General features: G+C 49.8%; 1 protein-coding gene across 1 annotated transcript in view; it reads left to right on the top strand.

Annotated features, from left to right (window-relative positions):
• GALNT17 (polypeptide N-acetylgalactosaminyltransferase 17) overlaps positions 1–27,089 on the top strand; it is a 225,535-nt gene that overhangs the window by 165,798 nt on the left and 32,648 nt on the right. The window contains exons 7-9 of the mRNA XM_041484915.1: positions 22,312–22,497; positions 25,275–25,412; positions 26,913–27,008. Of these exons, the coding sequence (XP_041340849.1) occupies positions 22,312–22,497; positions 25,275–25,412; positions 26,913–27,008 (420 nt within the window). The remainder of the gene's footprint in view (positions 1–22,311; positions 22,498–25,274; positions 25,413–26,912; positions 27,009–27,089) is intronic.

Genomic DNA, 27,089 nt, shown 5'->3' with positions numbered 1-27,089 from the left:
AAGATGTCACAATTCCCTGTTTTTTCATACAGAGACTGCCAAAGGGATGGAATTGGTCAGAAGTGGTCTCAGCCTGACTCAAAGTCCTCGTCTGAAAGGCAGAAGAAGCTCTTGGAGGGTGTGGAATTGCCAACATTCACAAGAGTTGGGCCGGTTTATCAAGCACCCTTCTGATTGCTTTGGTCTGTTCATCGGGGGCTGTCTGGGGTGCAGGGGCAGGACACTGGGACAGGGAAACACAGTAGCTGATGCAAGCAGGAGAGGCTCTTGGTGACCAATAAATCCAATTAAACCAGACTTTTTTGGCTCCAAGGGGTACCAGCAGAGATTTTAACGCTGTCCTGAGCCCTGCTGAGAGCCCCCAGCCCTGCTGGAGTGTTTACTGCTCTCCTGCCTGTCTGTGGGAGCAGCAGTGCTGTGTCTGCTGTGTTGTCTCTCACATGCATCCGTGGGCGTCCTGTGCAAATCACAGCTTGTTTACTTACCTTTCACGGAAACTTGGGATGAAGTGTGCCCACAAAAGGAATTAAAAACTTAGCAAGCAGGAAGGAAAAATTGTCCTTTTCCAGGGAAGACATTGAGGATGACTGGCAGTCCTCAGTGTGTACCTGCGCCGTGTCTGGAAAATATTTTGACAGAAAAAGCTGAAAGCAGACTTTGGAGTTTGGATTTTTTTTTTTTTTAAAGAACCATGGTGTAGAACACAGCTTTGATGCCTTAATGGAATCTAGAGAGCTCAATAATATGTTTCAGGTTTGGATAAAAGAGAGGTAAAATTGCTTCCAGCACTTTTTTGCTCAAGAAAAACAAAGCCCAAATCATCTCTCTGTGATGTCTCATCTGTAGTAGTGTAGCAGTGTGATGTCTAAGTGCGACTTTGGTAGAGCTTGCTGGGACTTCTCAGCTCAGGAAGGAGATCCAAAAGGACTGGGACATGCTCTGAGTTACTTTATATTGACCTTTCTTTGAAATAAAGAGCACAAACTGAAGCAAGGTCCAGGTGGATGGGTCGATTTTCCAGGATCATCTGCCCATGGTGGCTCATTGGGACATGCAGGTCAAGGAGACTTGTGAGGAGAATGTATGGGTGAAGAAGGAGCTCCTGACACATGAAAAAAACCCATTCCAAAGGTGAAAGCAGTCAGATCCCTCAGGGAGAATGCAGACACGATCCAAGTGTGAGGGTGGGATTGGGAAAGCCAAAGCCCACCTGGATTTGAATCTGGTGAAGACCTGGAGGGCAACAACAAAACCTGCTGTGTGTCAGCCTGGGGTGGAGGGAGACCAGGGGCTGCTCCTGGTGGGGCAGGGCAGCTGGACAAGAGTCAGGTCCCCAGCACCACCTTCATCTGGGCAGGGCTGGACATGGCCAAAGGAGCTTTTACATGGAGCTGAGATGTAACCTCCAGCCCCCCTCTGCTGCAGCTGTAATTCCAGATTCCCACAGGACTCCAAGGAAGAGGCCCCAGGAGCTCAGGCTGTGCATGGCACCTTCGTAACTCCAGCTCCAGGAGTTCCTCTCTTCCCTCTCATCTCTCCTCCTGTGCTGCTTCTCACCAAGAGCTCTGTAGATTTTGGCCTCTTTTTTTAGCCTGCTGAGCATTTCCCCCATCTCTTCATCTGCTTTTTACCTGTACATCCTTATCTTTCTTGTGGAGACAGCCTCATCTGCAGGGACTGTGCTGCAGATAAGGAGCAGCAGGTCTTGGGGGGGTTTCAGTTATTTGAAGGGGATGGAAGCAGCCAGCTCCAGTTTATCTGCTGTTGCTCCTTGTTAATTGTCACTGGAGAGAAAAGGGGTTTTACGTTTCCAGTGATGGAAAGCTGATAACTTTTTTATTTTACAATCTCACTCGTTCCAGTCTCATGACTCACATTGGAAAGGAAAAAATATTCATCTAAAAGATCATGAGATAGCAGCTGAACAGCTGCTTTCTTTGGGCCAGGCTTCTCCCCCTCATTCCCAGGACAGGATGAAGCCAAAGACACAAATGGTCCTGCCAGCCTGGGCACGGGGTGGGGAAACACAGCCCTCGAGCTGGCTCCTTGCTGGCTCTTCCCCTCTGGGGTGGATGGAGCTGTGTCAGCAGCATCCCAGAATGGTTTGGGGTGGAAGGGACCTTAAAAACCACCTTGTTTGGGCAAGGACACCTTCCACTGTCCCAGGCTGCTCCAAGCCCTGTCCAGCCTGGCCTTGGGCACTGCCAGGGATCCAGGGGCAGCCACAGCTGCTCTGGGCACCCTGTGCCAGGGCATCACCACCTCCCAGAGAAGGATTTCTCCCCAGTATCTGATCCCCTCCTCTGTCAGTTCAGTGCTCTGGGGGGGTTTGGGATGTGTTGTACTCCTGCAGACATTTTCTGCTCTTTTCCTGCTCCTCTTTTCCCTCGGCTTTGGAAGTGGACATGCTGCACCCAGGTCTTTTCTCCTCCTATTTGGCTGCTGGTAAAAATTCTTGTTGGAAGGAACTAAGGAATTTGTTCCTCTTGTAGCCCTTTGCACTTAGTTATTTTTATGAAGGAGGAATAATGATTTGCAGATGGCAGAGCAGAGCCCTGTAAGAATATGCCTTTCCTTGGAATGTGTCTTTTCACCATGGGTTGAAGCCAACAGATTTAAGAGTCAGAGTGAAATCACATGAAGCTGATCAGAGACTGCCAGATTTGATCTGCCCAGCTCTGGATTTTTGGTTCCTCCTTCAGTTTGGTGGCTCTTGTCATGGAGAGTCTCAGGAGTGCCCAGGGTCCCTGGACCTGCCCTTCTCAGGGGTGTCAGTGGGTGCTGCCTGAGGGAACCCCCCAGACATGTGAGTCATGGCTTCACTGCTCAACCTCTGAGATCTGGGGCTCATTATTCTGGTTTTTACATCCTCTCAGCATCCAGTTCTCACCAGTCCTTGCACTCCTCGACTGAGTCACCGTTGGAGTTTTCAAAGATGTTTTCTTCCCATCCTTCCCTGCAGATTTCCTGCTGTTCTAGAGATTTGATTTGATGTTGTGGTGTGGATGAGCTCAAAAACCTGTAATTGTTTGGCCAGCAGTGGCTGTGACAGTGTGACTGTCAGGGTGACTGTCAGGGTGACTGTCAGGGTGAGCGTCTGTGCAGTTTGGGGTTGTTTCTGCCGGTACCAGCAGGGGTAGAACAGCCCTGGGCCTGCATGCTCGGCTCAGTTCCTGGGTTTAGGCCAGGCAGAGTCTGTGCCATGGCATCTGTTGGAACAGAGTTGTGTAGAAATTAGCTGTTTGGTCTTAATGAGCCTCATTAGTGCAGGAGGGAGCTGGGTGCTGCCTCCCTCTCCCTCCACAGCAGGGAGACATAGGGACCAGGGGCCTTTCCTGTGCACAGCCAAGGCAAAAACAGCTTAAAAGCTCTTCCAAGAAATCCCTGCCTTTGGAGGAGTTTGACTCTGCTGCTCCCACCTGCCTCCCTGGCCCTGCACAGGACAGGCCTCTCATCCTCTGTGCATGTGGCCAGCCAGCAAAGACAAAAGCTTTTCTTTTTTTCTTTTTTTTTTTTTTTTAGGTTAATCTGTTTATTCTGCTTAATAAGGACTTAATTACAGCTTGGCCTTCTTGCTGGTGACTGAATATTTTAGTCCTTATTCAGTGTCTGGTGAGGTTTGTAGGAATTTTGTATTGATTTTGATAGGCCTTGCCTTATGCCTAAAAAATGCTGTTTCCACCAGGCACTGCCAGGAGCATCTCCAGAGACCCAGGAGTGTGGAGTGCCCCACCTAAGCTCTTCCTAAACAATCCCATGTGTGGGTGAGCTCTGTGATCCCCATCTCACCTCCCTGGAAATCTCTGTGTCAGCTGGCTGGCTGTGGGTGGGAGGGACACAAGTGGAGGGACAGGTTTGGGTTAGAAGGGACCTCCCTCTGTGCCAGCCCCATTCTCACTCTCCAGGTTGGGCTTGGACTCCTGGCTAAGGACAAGGCTAGGGTTTAGGCAGATCACCCCCAAACACCCTCATGGAATTCTGGAGTCCTTTGGGGTGGAAGGGACCTTAAAGCTCAAGGAGAAGTTTTTCCTGCTGGCTTTTCTGGAGCACATGGAATGTGGGTCCCTGGAAGCTGAGTCACGGCTCTGTGCTGGAGACATCTGTCTCAGCAGTAATTAGAGGAGATGAAACCCATCAGTGACAAGCTCTGTCCCAGCAGTTGGAGCTCAGATTCTCATTTCATGCTGCAGAAGGATGAGTAATTCTAAATAGCTGTGAAGACATTTAAAAGCACCCAAACCATGACAGACAGCAGAGAGCAAATGAGAACAAGGTGAGTTATTAAATGCCTGCTGAGCACACACAAAGCCCCATTATCACTGAACACTGATACAGGAGCTGTGTGTGTTGTACCTGTGCTCTGCTCCCCGGGCTGGGGCAGCTTTGGGGACACCACACCTGAGCCTTTCTGTTAAGAACATCCAGAGGGGGAAACGAGGCTGGAGAGGGGCTGGGAACACAAACCCTGTGAGGAACCACTGAGGGAGCTGGGGGTGCTCAGCCTGCAGAAAAGGAGACTGAGGAGTGACTTTACACTCTCCACAGCTCCTGAAAGGTGCCTGTGCTCAGCTGGGTTGGTCTCTTTCTCCAGGCAGCACTGACAGAACCAGAGCACACAGCCTCCAGCTGCACCAAGGGAAATACAGGTTGGATATTAGGAAAAAGTGTTTCACAGAAAGGGTGATAAAGTTCTGGAATGGCTGCCTGGGGAGGTGGTGCAGTCACCATCCCTGGGTGTGTTTAACAAAGCCTGGATGTGGCACTGGGTGCCAGTGCTGAGTTGAGGTGTTGGGGCTGGGTTGTGTGGTAGCAGGCCCCCAGCTGGGTAATAATTAGCATTAACTCTATGATTTAGAAGGCATGAAAGACACTTTATTATTAGAAATCTAGTTCTTATAGAAACAATGGTGGGCTTAAGACTTGATTGGTCTCAAAGTGAAAACCTCTCACACACCATTGGTGGCTATCAATAACACACTCTAGAGAACCGTATCTATAAACAATGGTTACAGAAAGAGAGATAATAATTGTTTGAATTCTCTTCTTCTAAGTTTCTCACAGCTTCTACACAGCTTCCCAGGTTTTTTTCTGGGAAAGTCTGTGCCCACTCTCTGTGGCCACAGAGCTGCTGCCACAGGGCTGGACTCCATGATCTTGAAGGTCTCTTCCAACCCAGTGATTCTGTGAATTTTCCAGCAGCTCCGTGGGCTCTGGGCTGGGCTGGAAACAGGAATTCAGCTACTCTGTCCTGGTGCTTTCAGCAAGAAGTCCTTGATTAGAAATGCAGGGGGAGCACTGGGGGTGGAAGGAGTCTGTGCCCCGACAGGAGGCTTGGAACAGCCTGGAATTGCAGGGAGGAGCAGGAGGAGCCCAGCCTGTCCCTGTCTGAGCAGGGCAGTGAGGAAGATGTGAGCTGCAGGCAGGATTTATCCCTGCTCCAGCAGGATGTGGATAACTGTGTTTGGCAGAGCTCCTTTCCAGGGGAGGTCAATGAACAGCTTCCAGTTAAACCAGTGGAGAGCTGAGAGGGGCTCCCAGCAGCTCCTTTTAATTAAACAAAAAGTTTTGCCAGCGTTTTGCGCCAGGAGTGGCAGCCCTGGTGGGCACTGCTGATGGCATTGGCACTGCTGGGTTCAGGGGCTGGGATTGTGCCCAGGGCCTTTGGAGTGCATGGAAATGTTTCCATTTTCCTTTAGGGACTTGGCTCACACTTTCCAAGGGTAATTTGGAGCCAGAACGTGGCCCAGGTCTCATTTTAAAGGGAATTTGGTTGAAGGCTTTTCATTGCTTTAAGTCCTGCAGTGACTTTAAGGCTGCCTGGAAACTCACAGGGAAAATAAAATAAAAGAAATAAAATAAAATAAAATAAAATAAAATAAAATAACCTCAACATACAGGCATGACTTGCAAAATGTGAGCAGTATTGGAGAAGTTCTTTTCCCGTGTGACTTTGCAGGAGCAAAGGGATGCACCACAATCATCCCCAAGGCTGCAGCAATGAGCACTTTCTCCAGCAGAAAAATTTGGGGATAAATCTGGGAGCAATTAAAGTGGGATCTTCTAATTTTCTGCTTTGTTTCCATCTCTTTTGGTTTTGTGTGTTCACAGGAAATTTCTATATTTGTTATTTTACACTCATGCCAAGCCCAGGGATGCTGATGAATTAGGGACTAATAACAATTAGTGTTGAAATCGAAACAAACGAGCAAGGAATGAATCATAATTTTGGTGCGAGGACACAGCACTGCCCATTGTCCCTTCTGCCTTGCCACTTCCTACATTCAGCTTTCCAAAACTCATCATTTCTGTTTGGGTTTGCAGATGCATTTCAGAAAAAAACCCTGAAAAGTTTCCAAACTGAAGTTCAGAAATGTAGAGTTGATGAGGATGTTTGGTTGCACTAAATCTGACATTTTGCTCCATTTCACTTTTATTATCAATTATTGAGGGTTTTGAACTTCATGCAAACCCAGAAATGCAGACACCCTCCATTCTGATGAGCTCTAAATGAGGCTCCATCCATTCTACTGAAATGCTCCATTTCCTTTTTGGCAGAATTTCACTGGAATCACCACATTCCAGATTTTTAAAGGTAAAGTTTTTAGATGCTTTTGACTCATCTCTGTTTTTCAGACATGAGCAGACTGAATTCACAGCAAATCCCTGTCAGGGAAAAGTGTGAGAGCAGACTGGGGATGTTCATGTCCTTTGTTTTCAGGGTGCTGTGGGGTCTCACAGGTAAAGTCATGGATCATGGAACATCCTGAGTGGGAATGGACCCACAGGAATGATTGACCCTGCACAGACACCCCAACAATCCCACCCTGGCCATCCCTGGAGCTCCTGGAGCTCTGGCAGCCTCGGGGCCGTGCCCATTCCCTGGGGAGCCTGGGCAGTGCCCAGCACCCTCTGGGGAAGAACCTTTCCCTGGGCAGCCCAACCTAAACCTGCCCTGGCCCAGCCCCAGCCCTTCCCTGGGGTCTGGCTGTAAATCTGTGCCTGAGGATGTGTCCTGGGCTGCTGCTCTGGGTTTTGGAGCCTCTGTTGCTGTTTGAAAGAATCAAATAGAAGGAGCTGCTTCCGCAGGGAAGTTATTAGTGCTGGGTGCCCTTGAATGGCAAGGCTCGGATTTGGAGCAAAAAACTGAAATGAGACATTTTCTATTTTATGATTTTGTCTGTGGAGAAAGTCCTTTTAATCTCAATTTAATGAAAGTCGGCTCAAGACGTGTGAGTGACTGGGAGTGCTTGGGAGAGACAGGAGCAAAGCTTGAGAGGGACTCAGAGCAAGATGAAATTCTCCCTGAGATGAAGCAGAATTTGGAAGGGGATGGGTAATCACCATCCTCCTGTTTGGAAGGACCTGATTTTTCATTTTTCATTTCATTATTCATTGGAGGATTCCAAGCCCTTGTGACAGATAAGCAATGCCATGGGCAACTCTCACAATTAAAAGGCAGATATCCTGTATGTATGTTAGGAGAAGTTTTATAGATTTATAGTTGTGTTTTACCCCCTCTTGTGCTGTTATCAGGGGTGCCCTGGGTTTGGGACATTTGGGAGGGTCACTCGTTACCATGGCAGCACCTGAGCTCCAATCAAGGTGTCAGGCAGTGATCTCCAGCCCTGGGCAGGGAAGGAGGAGTCGATGGACAGAACTTTGGGAGAGGCCAAAGGGTTAAAAGGTGAAACCTCCATTGAGTGGGTGAGCCCATGGTGGAGAAAATCCTCTGCTCCTGGTTCTGTAATATTTTCTCTATTCAGTCTTCTGTTGTATTTTTGATAAGGTTTAATGAACCTTTCTAAATTTTTGGAAGTGAGTAGCATCTCTCACACTGTTTGTATTGGAAGGGATTTCCATATACAAGGTGACAAATGTGACAGAATGAATTAAAGTGGTGACAGGAACATCAGGAGCTCCCACCTTTAGCAGCCTCTCAGCCCAAAATATCAGGGCACAGTCTGGCCCTGTTTGTGGGGATGTCCTGCAGCCTCCTGCCCTGGTCCTTCTCCCAGTGCCTTTCCCAAAGCCTTTCTCCTGGTGCAGAGGTGGAATAGGCTGGGGGTGTGCAGGGCACCCACCCATCCCCCAGGGCAGGGGGCTCTTCTGGGCCTCGATCTTGTCCTTCATTTGTGCCTCACAAAAGCCCATCAGAGAGCTCCGCCCAGCCTTGCCCATCCCCAAGGGCTACCAAGTGACTTCCAAAATATTAGTCCAGACAGGAATGTCTCCTCCATGGGCTTCACATGGAGAAATCCCTAAACAGGTTTGCACCAGGAACTTGGCCAGGTGGGTGGGTGGCATCACAAAGAGCTTTAGACTTGCTGCTTTCTGAGGACATCACATCTGCTGGCAGAGCCACTCTGTCCCCATGGGGTGGGACAATCAGTCCAGGCTGTTGTCCCTGAGAAGGCTGTCCCACGTCCCCTTGCTGGACATGCCAGGAGCCCTGGAGGAGCAGCAGTGCCCTGCTGGGTTTGTGTCCAGGTCCAGAACCCAGCACTTGTTGCCTCTGGGTGTTGGTGTCACCGAGGTTCTGCACATGGGCTGGGGACTCTGCTGTGAACAGCTTCAGTGGGGAGCAGAGCCTGCCCAGACAGCCCAGGAGCTCTGGGGGCTGTGCCAGGGCTGGGGTACCAAGGATGGTGTGAGAAATGATCCTCACTTCCAAAAATTTAAAAGGTTTGTTAAAACCTTATCAAAAATACAACAGAAGACTGAATAGAGAAAATATTACAGCACTGGGAGCAGAGGATTTCCCCACCATGGGCTCACCCACACAACGGAGATTTCACCTTTTAACCCTTTGGCCCCTCCCAAAGTTCTGTCCATCGACTCCTCCTTCCCTGCCCAGGGCTGGAGATCACTGCCTGACACCTTGATTGGAGCTCAGGTGCTGCCATGGTAACGAGTGACCCTCCCAAATGTCCCAAACCCAGGGCACCCCTGATAACAGCACAAGGGGGGTAAAACACAACTATAAATCTATAAAACTTCTCTTATCATATAGAAAATATTTGCCCTTTAATTGTGAGAATCAACCATTTTGTTACTCATCTATCACAATGGGGTACCAGGGGTGCTGTGCCAGGGATGCTGTGCCAGGGATGCTGTGCCAGGGGTGCTGTGCCAGGGGTGCTGTGCCACGGATGCTGTACAGCCCTGCCCACACCCCGTGGGCTCCCTCCTCGTCCCAGGCAGCTCACTGCCCAGCCCTCAGCTGCTCTCGGAGCTGCAGGGACACAGAGCTGTTATGGTGCTGCTCCTTTGTTGGAGACATACCAACGACACAGCTCTGCAAGGTCCTTGTGACAAACAGCGTGGTTTGTTGTTCACAGCTTTCTTTTATAGGCAGTTCAAGACTCCCAGGTGTAGGCAGCTCCCTGGTGTGACCCTCAGCCAGCCCAGCTGCTGGCCAGTGAGATTCTGCAGCCCAGGGTGCAAGGTGGCAGGTGAAGGTCCCTGTCTGTCAGCCCAGGGACTCTGATGGCACAGAGAGCTGCTGATGGGAGAGAATCCCGGAATCCCAGGCTGGTTTGGGTTGAGAGGGACCCAAAAACCGCCTGGTTCTACCCCCTGCCGTGGGCAGGGAAGGGAAGGGACACCTTCCTCTGTCCCAGGGTGCTCCAAACCCCATCCAGCCTGCCTTGAATTCCCTGGGTGAGGAATCCATGGTAAGAAATCCATGCTTTTCCCTGGACTCTCTGGCTCTAACTGAAGGAAGGGAGAGCAGTTCTCAGCAGCCTGAGCTCCTTGCCTGCCTGCTGCTCAGCCCTGCCCAGTCTGGAGCTGTAGGAAGAGAAAGGGCTGGAGGAACAGGACACTGAGTCCAGGGCAGGGTGTGTAATAAGCTGTAAGAATGGTCTTCCTGGAAATGTCTGATTAGAGAATAACCATTTTCCTCTTCTTGCTGGGAGGGGTTGAGGCTGTTTTCCAGGGAATGGCAATGGATTCCTTCCGTTAGAATCAAATCTCAGAGTGTGTGAGCTCCTGTGAATGCACCCAGAGAAATAAATGGAAACAGTCACTGTTTTTATCAATAGGCTCCCTTGGGAAAAATAATTCCATAGAAGCTCTTTTATGGCCCTGTAATAGCAATTTGGGTGAAATCTGACTGCATGGTGGGGCTGGATCACTTCCACTGCTCTTATCCCTTATGGGGAGATCCAGCACAAGAGGAGGCAGGGAAAAGATAAGGACTGGGCTGCTGTTATTAAAATGTAATCTTGAAATTACCCAGTGCTGGCTGAGATTTAGTGCTGCTAACTGGGCTGGCAGGGCCTTTCCAGGGAGTCAGGGCATTGTTATTCTGCAGAGGGATGTTTTTTATTATGTCTATTTATTTATTAATCAATTTCTATTTGTTTATTGCTATTTCTTAAGGGATACATTAATTAGTGATTTTTTTAAGGGTTGTGTTATGGAAATAAAGACAAATGGATGTTGGGTGACCTTAAATAATGACTATGAAGTTGTGGACTTTGAAGTGAAATCCTTGAAATTTATTTGATATTTAGGGAGACTTTCATACAGACCAGAATGAGGGAAAGCCCAGCGGTATCCAAAGAGTAAACAGTATCCCGTCTGATAAATGCAGGAAAGTTTTCCTGTCTGGTTTTCCCACAATCTTTGTTCTGTACGTTTCACACAAAATAAGTAATATCAGGTCCTAAACTTTGTAAATAAATCAATGAGGCGAGGCCATGACCCCTGCAGGGCTGGTTTGCCTTGCTTTGATCCAAAGCCTCGGGATGCAGCTCGTGCAGAAATGACTGTTTGCACCAATATCCAGCACAGTTTAATTCACTGCAGGGATTTGACTGCTCAGGAAAACAGGGCTTTTATTGCCTGTCAGGATTCCTTAAGGGTTATCCCTCCACTCTTGGCAGTGTGCCTGTGCTGCTCAGCTCTCCCAATTCAGTTCCTCTGCTAGAACTTTACTGCAAGTCTTTGATCAGTAAAAGTAGAGGTTGAGCTTTAAAAGCCTCCAGCTTGTCACCAACCTTTGTTCTTGGAGACCTCAGGCACAGTTCAGGTGCTTGTGTGCTGTTTGCCAGTGACCAAAAGGAATTTGTCTCCTGATGCATCTCAGCATCACACAATGGATGATCCCATCTCCTCTGTGCTCTGAGGAACATGGAAAACATCCCAGAGCAGGTCTTCGCTCTGGTGCCTGGGGACACTGACTGTCCACGAGTTACTTCACAGTGTTTGGGAAGAGGGAAATTAAAGAGCTCCTAAATGGTGCAGAGTAATCTAACCTGGAGAAGTTTCTGAAGGGATCTTCTCACCTGGGATAATTCACAGGACGTGGAGATGGAGATTAGAACATCTGGGCTAGACACTGAAGTTTAAAATGTCCCTAAAAGAAAAATTCCTGCTATTCCAGGACATTGAGCAGGCCCCAGCTGGGTGGGACTGCCAGTGCTGTGACAGCTCTGTCCTCCTGACTGTGCCCCAGTCAGGGGCTGGAAAAGGAGGGGACAAAGATAAACAGCACAGAAAGAACTTGTCAGGCTGCTCAGGGGAAGAACCAAGACAGGATTTCACACCTTCCCTCCCTGCCCCAGCCGTGCCTGACTGGGACCTCCACACATGGGTTATCCCTCCACTCTTGGCAGTGTGCCTGTGCTGCTCAGCTCTCCCAATTCAGTTCCTCTGCTAGAACTTTACTGCAAGTCTTTGATCAGTAAAAGTAGAGGTTGAGCTTTAAAAGCCTCCAGCTTGTCACCAACCTTTGTTCTTGGAGACCTCAGGCACAGTTCAGGTGCTTGTGTGCTGTTTGCCAGTGACCAAAAGGAATTTGTCTCCTGATGCATCTCAGCATCACACAATGGATGATCCCATCTCCTCTGTGCTCTGAGGAACATGGAAAACATCCCAGAGCAGGTCTTCACTCTGGTGCCTGGGGGCACTGACTGTCCACGAGTTACTTCACAGTGTTTGGGAAGAGGGAAATTAAAGAGCTCCTAAATGGTGCAGAGTAATCTAACCTGGAGAAGTTTCTGAAGGGATCTTCTCACCTGGGATAATTCACAGGACGTGGAGATGGAGATTAGAACATCTGGACTAGACACTGAAGTTTAAAATATCCCTAAAAGAAAAATTCCTGCTATTCCAGGACATTGAGCAGGCCCCAGCTGGGTGGGACTGCCAGTGCTGTGACAGCTCTGTCCTCCTGACTGTGCCCCAGTCAGGGGCTGGAAAAGGAGGGGACAAAGATAAACAGCACAGAAAGAACTTGTCAGGCTGCTCAGGGGAAGAACCAAGACAGGATTTCACACCTTCCCTCCCTGCCCCAGCCGTGCCTGACTGGGACCTCCACACATCCGTGTCAGGCATCTCTTCAGAGGAATTGTAGGATAACTCAGGCTGGAAGGGAGCTCTGGGATCCCCTTCCAGCCCAAAGCCAAGGCCCAGCACTGGATCAGCTGTGCCAGGATCAGCTCAGTCAGCCCTTCCCTGCCATATGTGGGACACATGGGTGGGACGGGGGCAGCTGCAGGTGGCAGAGGTGGCTGTGGCCGTGCAGGGGTGGCTCTGCTGTCACCTCAGATCTCCTCATGGAGCTGGGACTGAAGGTGCTGAAGGTGCTCTTGTCATGGATCATCCCAAACTGCAATTTGAAATGTGCTCTGCCTGCCTTGGCTGCGGTGGGGTTTTGCTCAGGGAGGGCCCCTGAGGCTGCTCTGCCAGAAAACCTGGGGTGCTTTTTGAGCTCTGTGTTTCTATAACTGCAATAAATAATGCAAGCACATAAATTCACCGTGGGACAAGAAGGGGATGGATTGACCTAGATCCCTTTGCATTTTCATCCACCAACAGAAGGTCCATTAAGGGGGGATGTAACCTGCATGCACCACCGCCAGTAAGAGCCTGAATGGGAGATGTAGGACTCTGGGCAGCTCTTCAAAATGCATTTTATTGTATCCAAGGTGTTACAGCAGTCCAGGGTCGTGGGTGACAGAGCCTGCACCTACAGCTGTCAGCTCCAGCTGCAGGCAGGCCTGGGAACCCTTAGTTTGGGCTACAATGCATGATATACTTTTCTTTGGTGAGCATCTTAATACAGAAGGACCAATCTATACCTTTACTATTACCTATAGCCTATCATAACTACTCTCATCACCATATTATTGTCATTACTATCCAGTCATATGAGTTAGTATGCTACAGTTTAAGCTTAAAGTTGTTTTTCAGTTTTCTTGCAGTGGGAAATTCTTAGACCTTTTTTCTCCTTGCCACATTGGCATGTTTGTTTGCCTGTGGTATCTTTCTGCTTTTCCTAAGACCTATTTCTACTTGGTAAAAACATCTTTTTTGGTTTTGGTCAACATATCCTTTGCTCTAAATCATAAAACCTCCTTCCAACTCAACCTTACCTTTGCTTTCTTAGTTGTCCAGTAGGACTGGCTCAGCAATTGTCACTTTACACATCTATTGTTCTTCTATATCAATACTTGCTTCCATCTCTATTCCACTCTCAGGTTCTGCATTCAGAGATCTTTCTGCCAAGCACAAATATCTGTGAGACTTTCCTGTCAAACTTCCATCCTTCCCAGCAACAGCCCTCCCCAGGTGCTTTCTGGGATCAGCACAAAGCTCCTGCTGCTCTGCTTAGGGGAGGCTGAAACCTTGGGAGAGACCCTGGGAGTTGTGCTGCTGGGCTCAGGGAGGGCAGGAATTAACATCCAAACAAGGCTTAGAACCAGATCAGACTGAGTGTTAATGCCATTAATTATAAAAATGGGACTCAGCTCTGGTTTTAATCAGCCTGTGCAGAGCAGGAGGAAAAAAAAATCTTCTTCAATCAGACACATTTTTGCTTCCAGCCTCTCCAAATCTGTCTCTGGGCTGTTCCCTGACTGTGGTGGTGGTAAGGTTGCATTTCTGGCTGCTGTGAGAAGTTCAGGGGCTCAGGAATCAGTGGCCACTCACCCAAAGTTTGTCTCCACCAAGGAAATGCTGTGGGTTTTGTTAAACCAACATCTCACAGTGAGCACAGGCCCTGGCCACTCACCAGGAACATCTGGAGAGGAAAGAGAAAGCCCAGATGGCCACCAAGGTCTTGGAGTGTTCCATGGACAGATCAGCTGTTGTGACCCTGAGAATGCCCCCAAATTTCCCATCAAAACTCATCTCAGAGCCTGCTCTTCCTGCTGGGAGATGTTTCAGGAGTTGGCCACACTTGAAGGAGCTGCTGGTGCCACCAGGATGGGAGGAGCAGCTGTTAGGAGGTCATTTACCCAAGAGAGCCTGTGCTCAGGGCTTTTCCAGGGATTTACAGGAATTTTAACATCCTTTTTGGGAGTTCTGTGACAGTCACTTATCAGGGAGTTTGCTGATGGCACTTTCAGAGCCACAGAGATTTCTCAGGCTTTAAACTTCCATACTGTAAACTTCCCTGCTTCAAAGTGTTCATTATTTCCAAGGACATGATGGCTCCACTGGAGAGGGGATTTTAACTCTGCCAGGGAAAGCAAGCAGATGGTGGAGAGAGTGGCAGAATTGTGGCAGAGCTCCTGCTCTCAACCATCTGCTTTGGAGCTTGGCTGGACATGTCCATCCTGCAGCTGGGCAGTGGCAGGAACAGCCCATGGATCTGGATCTGCCCTGCAGAAATGGGCACATCCTGGTGCCCCTCCCTAGTGAGGGGTCCCAAATCCTGCTGGGCCTGCCTGGCATCACTGCAGGGACAGCTGGTGGCACTGCAGTGTCCCTGGGGCTTGGCAAGACACAAAAGCAGGTTTGATGCTGGCTCCCTCTGACTCTGCTGGACACCAGCTCTGGGCATTCCCTCCTGTCTGACCCACGGGCAGCTGAATGGGATTCACAGTGCCCAGGGCTCTGTCACTGCAAGGACCTGGAGCTGCTGGAGGAGCCCAGAGGAGGCTCCAGGATGAGCAGAGGGATGGAGCAGCTCTGCTGGGAGGAAAGGCTGGGACAGCTGGGAATGTTCACCTGGAGGAGAGAAGGCTCTGGGATGAACTTGTTGCAACCTTCCAGTGCCTGAAGAGGCTCCAGGAGAGCTGGAGAGGGACTGGGGACAAGGGATGGAGGGACAGGACACAGGGAATGGCTCCCACTGCCAGAGGGCAGGGCTGGATGGGATATTGGGAATTAGGAACTGTTCCCTGGGGGGGTGGGCAGGCCCTGGCACAAGGTGCCCAGAGCAGCTGGGGCTGCCCCTGGATCCCTGGCAGTGCCCAAGGCCAGGCTGGACACTGGGGCTGGAGGATGCTGGGCTTTGGGATGGCCATCCCTGAAATGCAGCTTCCACCAAATGCAGCTTCTGATGGATCTTACCAGGTGATGAGTTCAGATCAATCCCTTTTGCAGCCAGCACTGATGGCTGGTTAGAGCAGGTTGGGTTGCATTTGTTGGAGAAGCACAGCACAGATTTTTCCTTGGAAAAGCCTGCAGGTGAGCAAACTCCACTGCAGTGGGTGGGAATGCTTCTCCTGGAGAATCCCTGTTCTGCAGGGATGGCAATCCTGCTTTATTCTGACCTCTCAATGTGTCAGATGTTCAACTGTTCATGTGGCTCGAGGATGAAAAGTGGTTATTAACCATTCTTGCTGCAGGTTGGGGGTTGTGGAGTGCCTCTGATTCCACTCTCCTTTGGCATTTTTAGTGCCATTGCAAAAGGAATTAATTTAGGAAAGGTTGGGCACTGGGACACTGGACAATTTGGACATTTCTGTTATTGGTCTGGCACAAGAAAGACGGGAACCTGTCCAAAGTGAATCGTCCATGAGGATAAAACAGGAGAAAAGGAGAACCAAAGAAGAAAAATAATTAAGTTTTTAAAATGTGTTCTAACCCTGTCCTCCAACTTCCATTCTCTGCTGGAATGGATGTGGGCTGGGATGGGCATGTCACTTTGGAAATCCCATTTTAGGGAGATGGCTCATGGATACTGGGTCTGATCTGGCTGCTTCTGATCCTCCCTGAAAGGTTTTCTGTGGCCTCAGGACAGAGGAAAGAAATCTACAGGTGCAGCAGTGAAATTCCTTTTCCTGTTCCAACTGCAGGACGTGGAGTCTCCCTGAGTTCTCCCTGCAGGTGCCCAGCACAATTCCTCAGTTGCTCAGGGTGGAGCTGTGCAGGGATTTCCAGCAGGATGCTCAGCTGGGTCCATCCAGGGCTGCTGCCTCTGCCAGGGATGTGCCCCAGGGTTTGGTCCCTGTGCTTGGAAATGCTTCTGCATCCCTGGCTCTGGGTGTGAGGCTGGGTGTGACCTTGCTGAGCCTCAGAGGTGGCAGAGGCCAACCACACCCCCAGGCATGATGTGATCTCTGAAAATCCACATTTTCTCTTCCTGGAGTGTTCGTCCACCTGCAGAGATCAAGAGTTCCAGAGCTCCCAAAGGCAGCTGATTTCCCTCCCCTTGTTCCCCTCTGGATGTGGTTTCCCAGCTCCCCTTCATGTGACCCCACTGCTGAACTCTGCTGGGATGGTGACAGGAGCCAGTGGCATTCCCAGAGCCTGGAGGAGCACTCCAGTGCTGATTTAGGATCCAGCACCCATCTCTGTGTAAATATATCCATGAAAAATGCCAAATGCCAGCCAGCCTGCTGGGTGTGAGGGCTATGGAGTGGGATTGTCAGCCACCAGCTGGTGATGGGAGGGGTTTCTCTCCCAAAGCTGGGGTTGAACAGGCTGGCTGGGATAGGGGTGTCCCACTGCTGCATTCCACAAGCCTTGTGCCAGGGAAACAAAGGCAGCACAGAGGTTTGGGGAGAAGCTTCTCCATCCCATTCCTGGCAGCAGGAGCTTGGCCTGGGGACCTCCTCCCTTGGTGTCTTGTGGGGACGTGGGATGGGGCATGGCCCAGGTGGGAACAGGAGGGATGGGAATGCTGGGAATAGGGCTGTGCATGTTGTTTGTTCCCACAAAAGCAATAATTTGGGGAGATAAAGTCTCTCAGAACTTTATAGGAGAAATTATTCTTTCTTTGCTTTTTCCGCTGTTTCTCAGTTTGATTTTTAGCCCTTTGTGCTGGTACATTCTGAATTATTCCAGCTGCCCTGTAATTGTGTTTTCCTCTTAACTTTGGAAGTTACTTTTCAAAGGAGAGAGGGGAGCAAAGATAAGGCAAAGCTGCTAAATGGGAAATCTATGGCTGATTAAGGCAGGGGGTTGCTAATCACCTTAGAAATGAAATTATTAGCTGAAAAGCCTGGAGTGGGTGGAATGAAAGTTAGGGAAGGGTTTTCCCCCATTTCCTTCTGTCACAATGCATTGAGAGATTCAAAGTTTCCCTTGCAGACATGTCCTGACACCATTAGATGTTGTCTCTTTGCATTAACTGCAGAGCTCGAGCTGGTCCAGACTGGATTTCAGTCTGAATAGTTAAAATTTGGCCAAGCTCTGAGCAAATAAAGGCAGGGTTTCATGGGAGCTGCAGTGCTCCTCATGGATGTCACACCATGCTCCAACCAGGACACCATAGCCAGGACCCAGAGTCGTCACTGTCCCCAATATTTTCTGGGCCTCCCCCCCCTCACAGCCAGGAATTCCTGCCCCATATCCCATCCATCCCTGCCCTCTGGCAGTGGGAGCCATTCCCTGTGTCCTGTCCCTCCATCCCTTGTCCCCAGTCCCTCTCCAGCTCTCCTGGAGCCTCTTCAGGCACTGGGAGCAGCTTCAAAGTCTCTGCAGAGCCATCTCTTCTCTAGGTGAGCACCCCCAGCTCTGACAGAACGCTGGAAAAGCAATTTTCCACTTGCAGCTGAGGCCTGGCAGCTGGCACAGGAGCTGCCGGTGCTGCTGGAGCTCGCCGTGCCCGGGGAGCCGCGTGGGCTCTGCCACCCCACGGCACCACTGCTGAGCCCCTCCAGCTGGGCTGCCCCGGCAGGCTGAGCTCCCTGCTGTGTCACGAACTCTCGCAGCCACAGCAGCTCTGCCTGTGCTGCCAGAGGGTGACAGGGAACCAAAACTGGCTCATCCCATTCCCGGAGCACAGCAGGTCTCAAGGACACCTCGTGGTAACCAAGGTTTGCCTCCCACAGGGAAACAGGAATCTGGAGAAGGCCTCTGAGTCCAACCATGCCCCAGCACTGCCAAGGCCACCCCTGGGCCTGTCCCCAGGTGCCACATCCACGTGGGTTTTGAACATTTTCAAGGGCACTGACTTCAGGGATGGTGATACCACCATGGCCCTGGCCACCTGTTCTGACAACCCTTTCAGGGTAGGAATATTCCCAATGCCCACCCTCAGCCTCCCCTGGCACAAGATGAAGCCTTTCCTTCTTGTCCTATCTCTTGTCAGCTGGGAGAAGAGACCAACCCCCACCTGTCTCACAGCTTGTCTGGGTTTGAACAGAAGGTATCTGCTAAGGAAAGCAGGAGCCTCTCAGGTACAAAACAAGAAAGTCCCCCTGAGGCTCCTTCTCTCAGGTGCCAAAGCTCCTGGGAAGCAGATTTAGCAGCACAGTGTCAGCTGTGCTTGGACATTTCCTTCCCCAGGAGAAGTCACTGCTTTTCCATACTGAATCCTTAGGACTGTCACATTTTCCTTGGAAAAGAATTACAAGTGTATTCCCCAGCAGCTTTCTGCAAAACACATCAAAGATCTCTGGGTGATGGATTTGGTTTTTTTGTTTCTCTGGGATTCCTTCACTAGTTTGGTGTTAACTGGTTCTTTACAAATCCCAGCATTTCCCATGGGTTTGATTCCTCCTGTGTGTGGATTGATGGAGATGTTTTTCACTCACCCTCATTTTCTGAGGGGACTGGGTCTATTTTTAGCTCTGTATCACTTCATGGGTGAATGAGTGGCAATTTAATTGCTGTGTGGGAATGCGAATGTCAGACAACAGGGAAAACTGGAGCCTTGCTCATCATATTTAACCTGCTGAGTTACTGTACCCTGAGCCTCTGAGCATGGCTTTGTGTGAGAGGGACAATTCCCAAGGGATGGAGGACACAGGGAATGGCTTCCACTGCCAGAGGGCATGGCTGGATGGGCTATTGGGAATTAGGAATTGTTCCCTGGCAGGGTGGGCAGGCCCTGGCACAGGGTGCCCAGAGCAGCTGTGGCTGCCCCTGGATCCCTGGCAGTGCCCAAGGCCAGGTTGGACACTGGGGCTGGGAGCAGCCTGGGACAGTGGGAGGTGTCCCTGCCATGGCAGGGGTGGCACTGGATGGGCTTTAAGGTCCCTTCCTACCTAAACCATTCCGGGATTCTGGGATTCCATGAAAAATCTGTGAAAAACATGTTCATTCTCCTGTGAAAATGTAAAAAGTTTAATAAAGGACAACAGGAGGCAAGGACCACGGAACAAAGGTTATTATGGGCAGGTGCATCTTGGCACTCAACCAAAAGCACTCTGTTCTCTTTGGGGATCCCCCTTAAATGCCTTTTAGTTACATTAAAATTAGCCTGTTAGCCTAATTACATCAGCCTGTTGCATATTCATAGACCCTTATGCATAGTAAACTTCCCTCCAAACTAGTTTCCATGTTCCAAGAATTGTTTAGCATGGCCTCTCCTTGGGTTCACCTTTTAGAGCGTGCACATTCCTCGGTTGTGGTTTCAGTCCTTTTTTATCATCACCCTCAGCTTTGGCCCTGGCCCACACTGCCTTCAGCCAGTGAGTGCTGATGGTTGGCAGATCCGTACAGGTGTCCTGATCCCGTGTTCATTGGATCTTAACCCCTCCCAGCAGGCAGTTTAATACAAGCACACTGATATCAGCTATTGCACTGCTATGTCTAAGCTTAATTAACAACAGAAATAAAAAATATATCTTCATAATAAAGTTACTTTAACATCACACATATAGAATCCATTTTAACATTTGTGAAAAGCCAATATTACAATGTGAATCTTTAACAAATCCAGTAGCATTCCTTAGCAGGAAGATGCTGTGTGTTAAAGGGCTTTGCTGTGATCAGTGGCTGCTCAGCTGGGACACAAAAGGTTCCAAGGACCCTCCTGCCCTCCAGGGTGGGTGCCATGGGGTGAAGTCAGGGCTGCCACATCAGGGCAGGTGCCTGCCCTCATGCTGGGGAGGCTGGGATGCACTGGGCTCTTCTGGCTGTGTCCTGTGGGCAGCAGGGGGAGGAATTCCGTGCCCTCGAGCTGTGGTAAGGGCTGAGACCTTGCCCTGGGCTTGTGGGGCAGGCACAGCTCCACAGCCATGGGGGATTCACTTGGGTTGCAGCTCCCTGTGCAGCCCTTCCCCTGCATTTTGGGTGCAGGAGGGGCAGAAATTCCTTGTGGGGCCACGTCGGAACAAACAACTCCTGATCCTGGGACGGAGCTTCCAGTGTGACTTGGCCATTCCTGGGGCACAGCTCTCTGTGCTCCTGTTGTTCCCAGCAGAAACATTTATAAATACTTTAAAAAACAGGTGTTTTAAAAATTTATAATGACAGTTCAGGCTCTGTTTAGGAGGTAGATATATGGTCTTTCCTTGGATAATTCCTGAATTAAGTTTGTATTGATGTCTCTGGACCAGCTGTGGATGTGCTCCCAGGCAGTGCCCTTTGCTCAGTGCCCAGCTCTCTGCCTCACCCAGGTTATGCCAATGTGAGGATTTCCAGGTGGTTTGTACAGATATTCCTGAAATGGAAGGAAGCTGACATGAATTATTTAACTGAAGCTCAGAAGGGTAGCAGTGCAATGGTGTGACTTGGGGTGGGCTGCTGGAAAATCACGTTAATTATGATTTTAGTAGTTTCAAAAGAATTATTCTGATTTGAAATTAGGACAAAACCTAACAAATCCCAAAAGTAAAAAACCAGGAGATGCTGGGGATCACTCTGGACTGGAAGATTTATTCAGTGTAGTGGTTGAGCCCAGCAGCCTTGGGAGCACCTAAGGGCAGAGCTCCTTCCTCTATTTCACCAAGATGCTGAGAAATTAAAGAACTGAGCAGGCAAGAAACACGGGCAGTTTCTGCCTTAGGAGTATTCCTTTAAAAATATATCTGGTTTTTTTGTGAGGTTGCCTGGTTGAGCTCTGATTTGCTTTGCCTGTGGCCTGTACAAACCTTGAGTGGACCTTGTTGAGCTGGCTGGGGTGGGAGGAGGAGGGAAGGGCCAGGGAGGGACAGGCAGGTCCCTGTCTGAGATCAGGCTCTGAATCCACTCTGGGGCATGAAATTGTCTTTGAAGTGTTCTGAAAGGTCAAATGACAGAGCAGGAGTACAATGGGATTTTTCTGCACGTTTGTGCAGCAGCTGACACAAGGGGCTCAGGTGTTTTGTTGTGCAGCAGTCCAGGAAGGAACAGCGTGAGGAGCAGGGGTGTCCTGAGGGAAGTGTCCCCTCTGCTGTCACCTGGGCAAGTGCCCACGCTGGAGGGGCCAAAGCCACCCCTGGGAGGTGACACGGGGCACTGCTCCAGACTGGGGACTCCTGGTGCTGCTGGAAGAGGGAATCCAGCAGGCTCCATGAAAATTAGGGCCCGCAGGTGGGAGGAAAGGTGGTGAGACTGGAAGGGATCCCAGAAATGCTGGGTGTTCCAATAATTGTGCAGAACGATCCTGCAGAGCAGCCTGCTTGGAATGTGGGTTTGGAGTGATTGCCCAGGGCCTGGAGTCCTGTCTGGAAGGTAAATAACTTCTTGCTGGTGACAAACAAGCAGGGAAGAAGGCAGGTATGGCAAGTCTTCCTGCAAATCCCCTGTGTGGGAGATCAAAAGAGGATCTTACAAGATTTTATTAACTTGTAAACTGTGATTTAAGGGAATTTGAAGCAGCACGTGAAAGAACAATAATGAACAAACATTTTTAAGTGGGAGAAATCTGTCCCTGCCATATGTTTCACTGACTCATCCCTTCTGCAGGAGGGGATCTTGGAATTGTTTGAACTGTCCCAGTCACTAATGGTTTTTATTTGGGGGGAAACACAGCACTGGATCCTTCACCAGGTGAGGAAGAGACCTGATCCCTCTAAAGCTTTGGGCACAGGTGGTTTGGCTTGGAAATACAGGAAATACAGGAATAGAGATGGAAAGGAAAGCTGTTTTCCCAGGGAGCTGCAGGAGGGCTCTGGCTCTGACAGGCACCACTCCAGGGGCTGGGAGGGGGGGAGCTGCCTCCAGGACTGAGGGAATTTGGGGATCTTAAAAAGAGGCTTCAATCCAAGGGTGGTTTGGGTTGGAAGGGACATAAAGATCCTGCAGTTCCAACCCCACAAATGCCCCTGTGTGTGTCAGTGCTGGGCAGAGGCCACCCCTGGCCGTGGGCTCTGCTGCCAGGATGAGACTGGGGATCACGGGATAACGCGGAGCGCTCAGAACTCCCTTCTGCCATGCCCCGGGTGCTGCCCGTGCTGAGGAGCTGTGGCTGTGTTGCAGGTGTGGCTGTGTGGGGGCAGCATGGAGGTGCTGCCCTGCTCCAGGGTGGCCCACATCGAGCGCAAGAAGAAGCCCTACAACAACAACATCGGCTTCTACACCAAGCGCAACGCGCTGCGCGTGGCCGAGGTCTGGATGGACGACTACAAGTGGCACGTCTACATCGCCTGGAACCTGCCCCTGGAGGTACAGCCTGCCCTGGAGGCACTTGGTGCTAAAAACCTGAATTCTGGAGCAGTTCCTGTCCCTAAGCTCAGCCTTAACCCCCCGGCTGTCAGCCCCAGCGGATCCCCCTCGGCTTTGAGGGAGAGGCTCCAAGAGGGATTCCTGCTCTTCCCACAGCTTTCTAGTGTGGTTCTAAGAATTAAACCTGGACTGTGCTGTTTGTCTCCCCCCTGAGTGTTTACCCAGCGTGAGGGGATGTCCTGACACTGCTCTGCAGACAGATTGTTGATGGCAGTCAGCACTGTTAGTGCCTCAGGTTTATTCTCATGTCACTTCCAGCCCAGCTCAGGTTCCCAGCTCATGGACACAGATCCCTCCCAGAGCTCCCCAAGGGCTGGGACTGTTTGTTTTCCCAGTGCTGGAAAGTTTAAAGGTAAAGGATTGGAAGTTGGTGGCTCACAGAAGGGATTCCCTTTCTCTTAAACCTTCTCCTTTAAGAGCTTTGGTGGTTCCTTTGATTTCTGCCCAGAAATGGTCAGGTTCTCTTGGATCTGACACGTTAATTTTGGTGTAAATCCTACCACCTCACAGCTTGGTGAATCTTTGGAAAACCACAAGGTGCCACCAGGTGAGCATGTCCAGGGACACCTCCTGCACTTCTGGGAGGGCTTCACAGGCTTCAGGAGGGATTTCTGCCGGTCCAAGGCTGCTGCTGGGGCTCTGCCTCCCTGCAGGTTGTGTCTGATCTTGGAAGCCAAGAGCATCTCCTGCCTGGAGCAGCCCTGGCAGGATCAGTGCCCGTTCCTGCACTGGCACTGCCAGGGAGGAGCAGGGAGGGGGGCACGGTGAGGCAGCGATGCCCCTGGGTCATGGCTGAACGAGCACTGCGGGCTGCCCAGTTTCCCTGGGAGGTCAGACTGGTGCCACAAGTGTCCAGCCCCACCTGGGTGCTAAAAATGAGCACAAAATATTCCTGCTTGGCCAAGGCTTAAAGAGCTGCTGAGCCCTGGAGCTGCTGAGGGAGCACCCCCAGCTGGTGTCTGCTGCAGGCCCTTGGGAAAACAGGAAAGCACAAAAACCAAAGCTGCTGCTGCAGCTTGCTGAGCAAAGGTTACATCTGGGGAGTGCTGGCATTTGGGCACGGCAGCCACAGCTTTGTGCTGCACTGGAGAACAGCCTGGGAAGGGCCAGGAGCTGCAGGTTTGTGCTCCTGGGGGTGGGGGAATACAGGAATAGAGATGGAAAGGAAAGCTGCTTTCCGAACGCTCATGATCAAAATTCCTGATCCTTGGGCTGATTCCTTTTTAGAGGTGAGGCATCATCCTGCTGCTCAGGAACAGATTGGGAGCATTGCAGAAAGGATTAAAATCCATCCTGTGCAGCTTGGAAAAGGCAGCATCACATGGATCAGCACTGGGGGTGGGAACAGACCTGGGTGACCCAAAATCAACTTGAGATTTCTATATAGGTCGTCCCAATAGGTCTGGGTTCCCCAAAATCCATTGGAGATTTTTATACTGGTCTCTTCCCAATCAAACTAAGATTTACTTTGAGGGAAGGCAGGTTTTATGGCTGTGCACTGGATTATTTTGTGATGCCAAGGCAAAGCCCTGCCCTGCCCATCCCAGGTGCTGCCTGCCTGCTCTGAGCCCCACCTCACCCACTCAGATCTCAGCCTGTCCTGCCTCTCTCCACTGAATCATCTTTATTTTTACCTCTCAGCTACCAGGGGCACATGGAAACGGTGTCTCTTCTAAAGCAGAGTGAATAATTCATTAGGAGATCATTACAAGCATTGTAATGGAAAATTGCTTTCCCAGTTGTGTTTAATGATCTCTGGGAAAGACAAGAGCAGGAGCTGGACCAGAGTGGGAGCCCAGCAGTGCAGGGAGAAGGGGCTGCTGTGTGCCTGCCTTTGGCTTCCCTGCTGCATTAGCCCCCAGATCCCAGGGTGGAACAAAGGGGGCAGCTCTCCAGCCCTGCTCCCAGCTCCTGCTGGGTTATTGCTCAGGGCCAGCTGTGTCTGCAGAGCTGTGGGGTTCTGCTGTGTCTCCAGGGAGACTATTCCACCCTGGAATTGCCCAAATTGCCAAGAGCTTTTGCTGAGCTTCAGCCTCAGCTTTTCTTCTCATGCAATTTTTATCCTTTATTCTCAGCTGTCTGCCTCTGCTATATTTGAATCTTGAACCTTTCTCTCTTTCCTTCATTCTTTTCCCGTTTATTTTACACCTTTTACCTCTCCCTTCCTCTGGGTTGTGTCTCAGTGGGGTCAGGGAAGGGTTTGGTGCTCAGTGCCCAGCCAGGGTTTGCATTTCCATCTTTTAAGTCCTGATATCCACTTGCTGCTAAACCTGTGCCTCAGAACCCAAACAGGAGGAGAAATCTTTTAAAAGTACCTTGTTTAAAAATACAGATCGGTCTTTGTCAGATGGATCCAAACCCAGGAGAAGACTCCCCAGTTTCTGTGCATTTTCCAACCTTCCTCCAAACCTTTTCTTCTCCCTTTTGTTCCCCTTTTGTAAATTATCCCTGAGGACCAAAGCCTGTCCAGAATCAGCCCATGGCCATTGCAAGGGGGGGCCTCAAAACCCAGCAGAGAACACCCAACAGTTGGTGTCCCCCTCTGGAAGCCACATCTTCCTTCTGATGGTTTCACCCCAACATACATCCCAGAATTCCTGGAATTACTCAACCACCCCAGGCAGTTTGAAAAGGATCTCAAAGCTCAGGGAAACACTTTCATTGTACCTTTTTTTGGAAGTGTGACCATTCAGTGATGTCCTGTTGTTACTTTTCAGAATCCAGGGATTGACATTGGGGATGTTTCTGAGAGGAAAGCCTTGAGGAAGAGCCTGAAGTGTAAAAATTTCCAGTGGTACCTGGACCATGTTTATCCAGAAATGAGGAGATACAACAACACCATTGCTTATGGAGAGGTAATTTAGCCCCTTAGCTCAGCCTGCTAATATTTACAGTCCCTGATGAGAAACAGCCTCAAAGGAGAGGAGTCTGAATCAAAACTGACTTTTTCTGTGTAATTATCTAAATTTGCATAAATCTGCTCCCAGTTTCTTCTAAAAACCAGTTTGGGGATTTGTTGCTGAACTTGAAGACTGTATAAAGTAAAAGATGTTAATACATCATTTAGTGAATTGACAGAAATTATCCATATTTCCCATTGACTCCATGGATTAAGCAGCTGTATTTGTATTTTTAATAGACGGGCATCTTCTAAAACCCTTGAACTTGAACACAGCCTAATTCCTGACAAGGTCTCTGGAGGATTCAGTGCCTTGTCACAACAGCTTAAGGACAAGATAAAATAAGGGGACTTAATTCAATCTCTGCTGGCTTTGAAACCATTCTGGGAATATAGAAAGAGTCATTTATGGGAACTAATAACAAATCCTCTGCTGCAATGGGATTGATGGAGTAGTGGCACTAGGAGTAGGCTCCTCGAAGCCTGGGCACCCCAGGTGGGTTATTCATTTTTATTCATTTTAGGAAAGATTTGTTACCGAAGTTAGTTAAGTCCTTCAAGCTAAAACCTCCCGAAAAATTATATTTTCATAGAAAATGAAATTTCAGAATGGTTTGGGCTGGAAAAAAAGCCCAGCTGGAACAAGGATGTGATGATTCCAAGGTGATCCGTGTTTGAGTTGGGCTTTTTCCCTGCCTTGTTGAGCACTCTGAGATTTCACTGAAATCTGAGGGGTCCTGCCTTGATTTCTGGTGGCCTAAACCTGGGTTTGTCCCCACCACCCATGACCAAACACAGAGCCAGCTGTGGCCAGGGACCCTGCTCCTTGGAATGGGGATTATTATACAAAACCAGTCATCATTAGCCTTGGATTTAAAAAAATATTCAGTGCTCTGTGAATTTTCCTTGCCTGATTATTCCTGGTGATACAGCAGTGAGAGCTAGAGAGGGTACAGAGGGCTAAACATCTATTTCCTGCTTCTCTCTGATAAGAGAGGGCCTTAACTCTGCCCCTTTTATGCCATAACTCTGCCATTTTTGTGCGCCTTATCGTTGCCCTTTTTTTTGCCATAATTCTGCCCTTTTTTGTGCCTTAACTCTGCCCCTTTTTCTGCCATAACTCTGCCCTTTTTCTGCCATAATTCTGCCAATTTTTGTGCCTTATCTCTACCCTTTTACTGCCATAACTCTGCCCCTTTTGTGTCATAACTTCTCCTCTTTTTGTGCCATAATTCTGCCATTTTTTGTCCCTTATCTCTGCCCTTTTTCTGCTGTAACTCTGCCCTATTTCTGCCATAATTCTGCCATTTTTTTCCCTTAACTCTGCCCTTTTTCTGCCATAATTCTGCTAATTTTTGTGCCATAACTCTGCTCTTTTCCCACCATAATTATGCCATTTTTGTGCCTTATCTCTGCCCCTTTTGTCCCTTAACTGTGCCCCTTTTTCCCCTCCCAGCTGCGGAACAACAAGGCCAAGGACGTGTGCCTGGACCAGGGCCCGCAGGAGAACCACACAGCAATCCTGTACCCGTGCCATGGCTGGGGCCCACAGGTGAGGCTGGCACTGCCACGGCCAGGTGGCACCACAGGGGACAGGCTGGGGCTGTGGCCTTTCCTCTCCAGTGTTAAAAAC

The sequence above is a fragment of the Pyrgilauda ruficollis genome, unplaced genomic scaffold (assembly GCF_017590135.1).
Source record: "Pyrgilauda ruficollis isolate IOZ18807 unplaced genomic scaffold, ASM1759013v1 scaffold69, whole genome shotgun sequence".
Classification (NCBI taxonomy): Eukaryota; Metazoa; Chordata; class Aves; order Passeriformes; family Passeridae; genus Pyrgilauda; species Pyrgilauda ruficollis.
The sequence above is the reverse complement of the archived record's forward strand: the minus strand, read 5'-3'. Positions and strand labels throughout refer to the sequence as shown.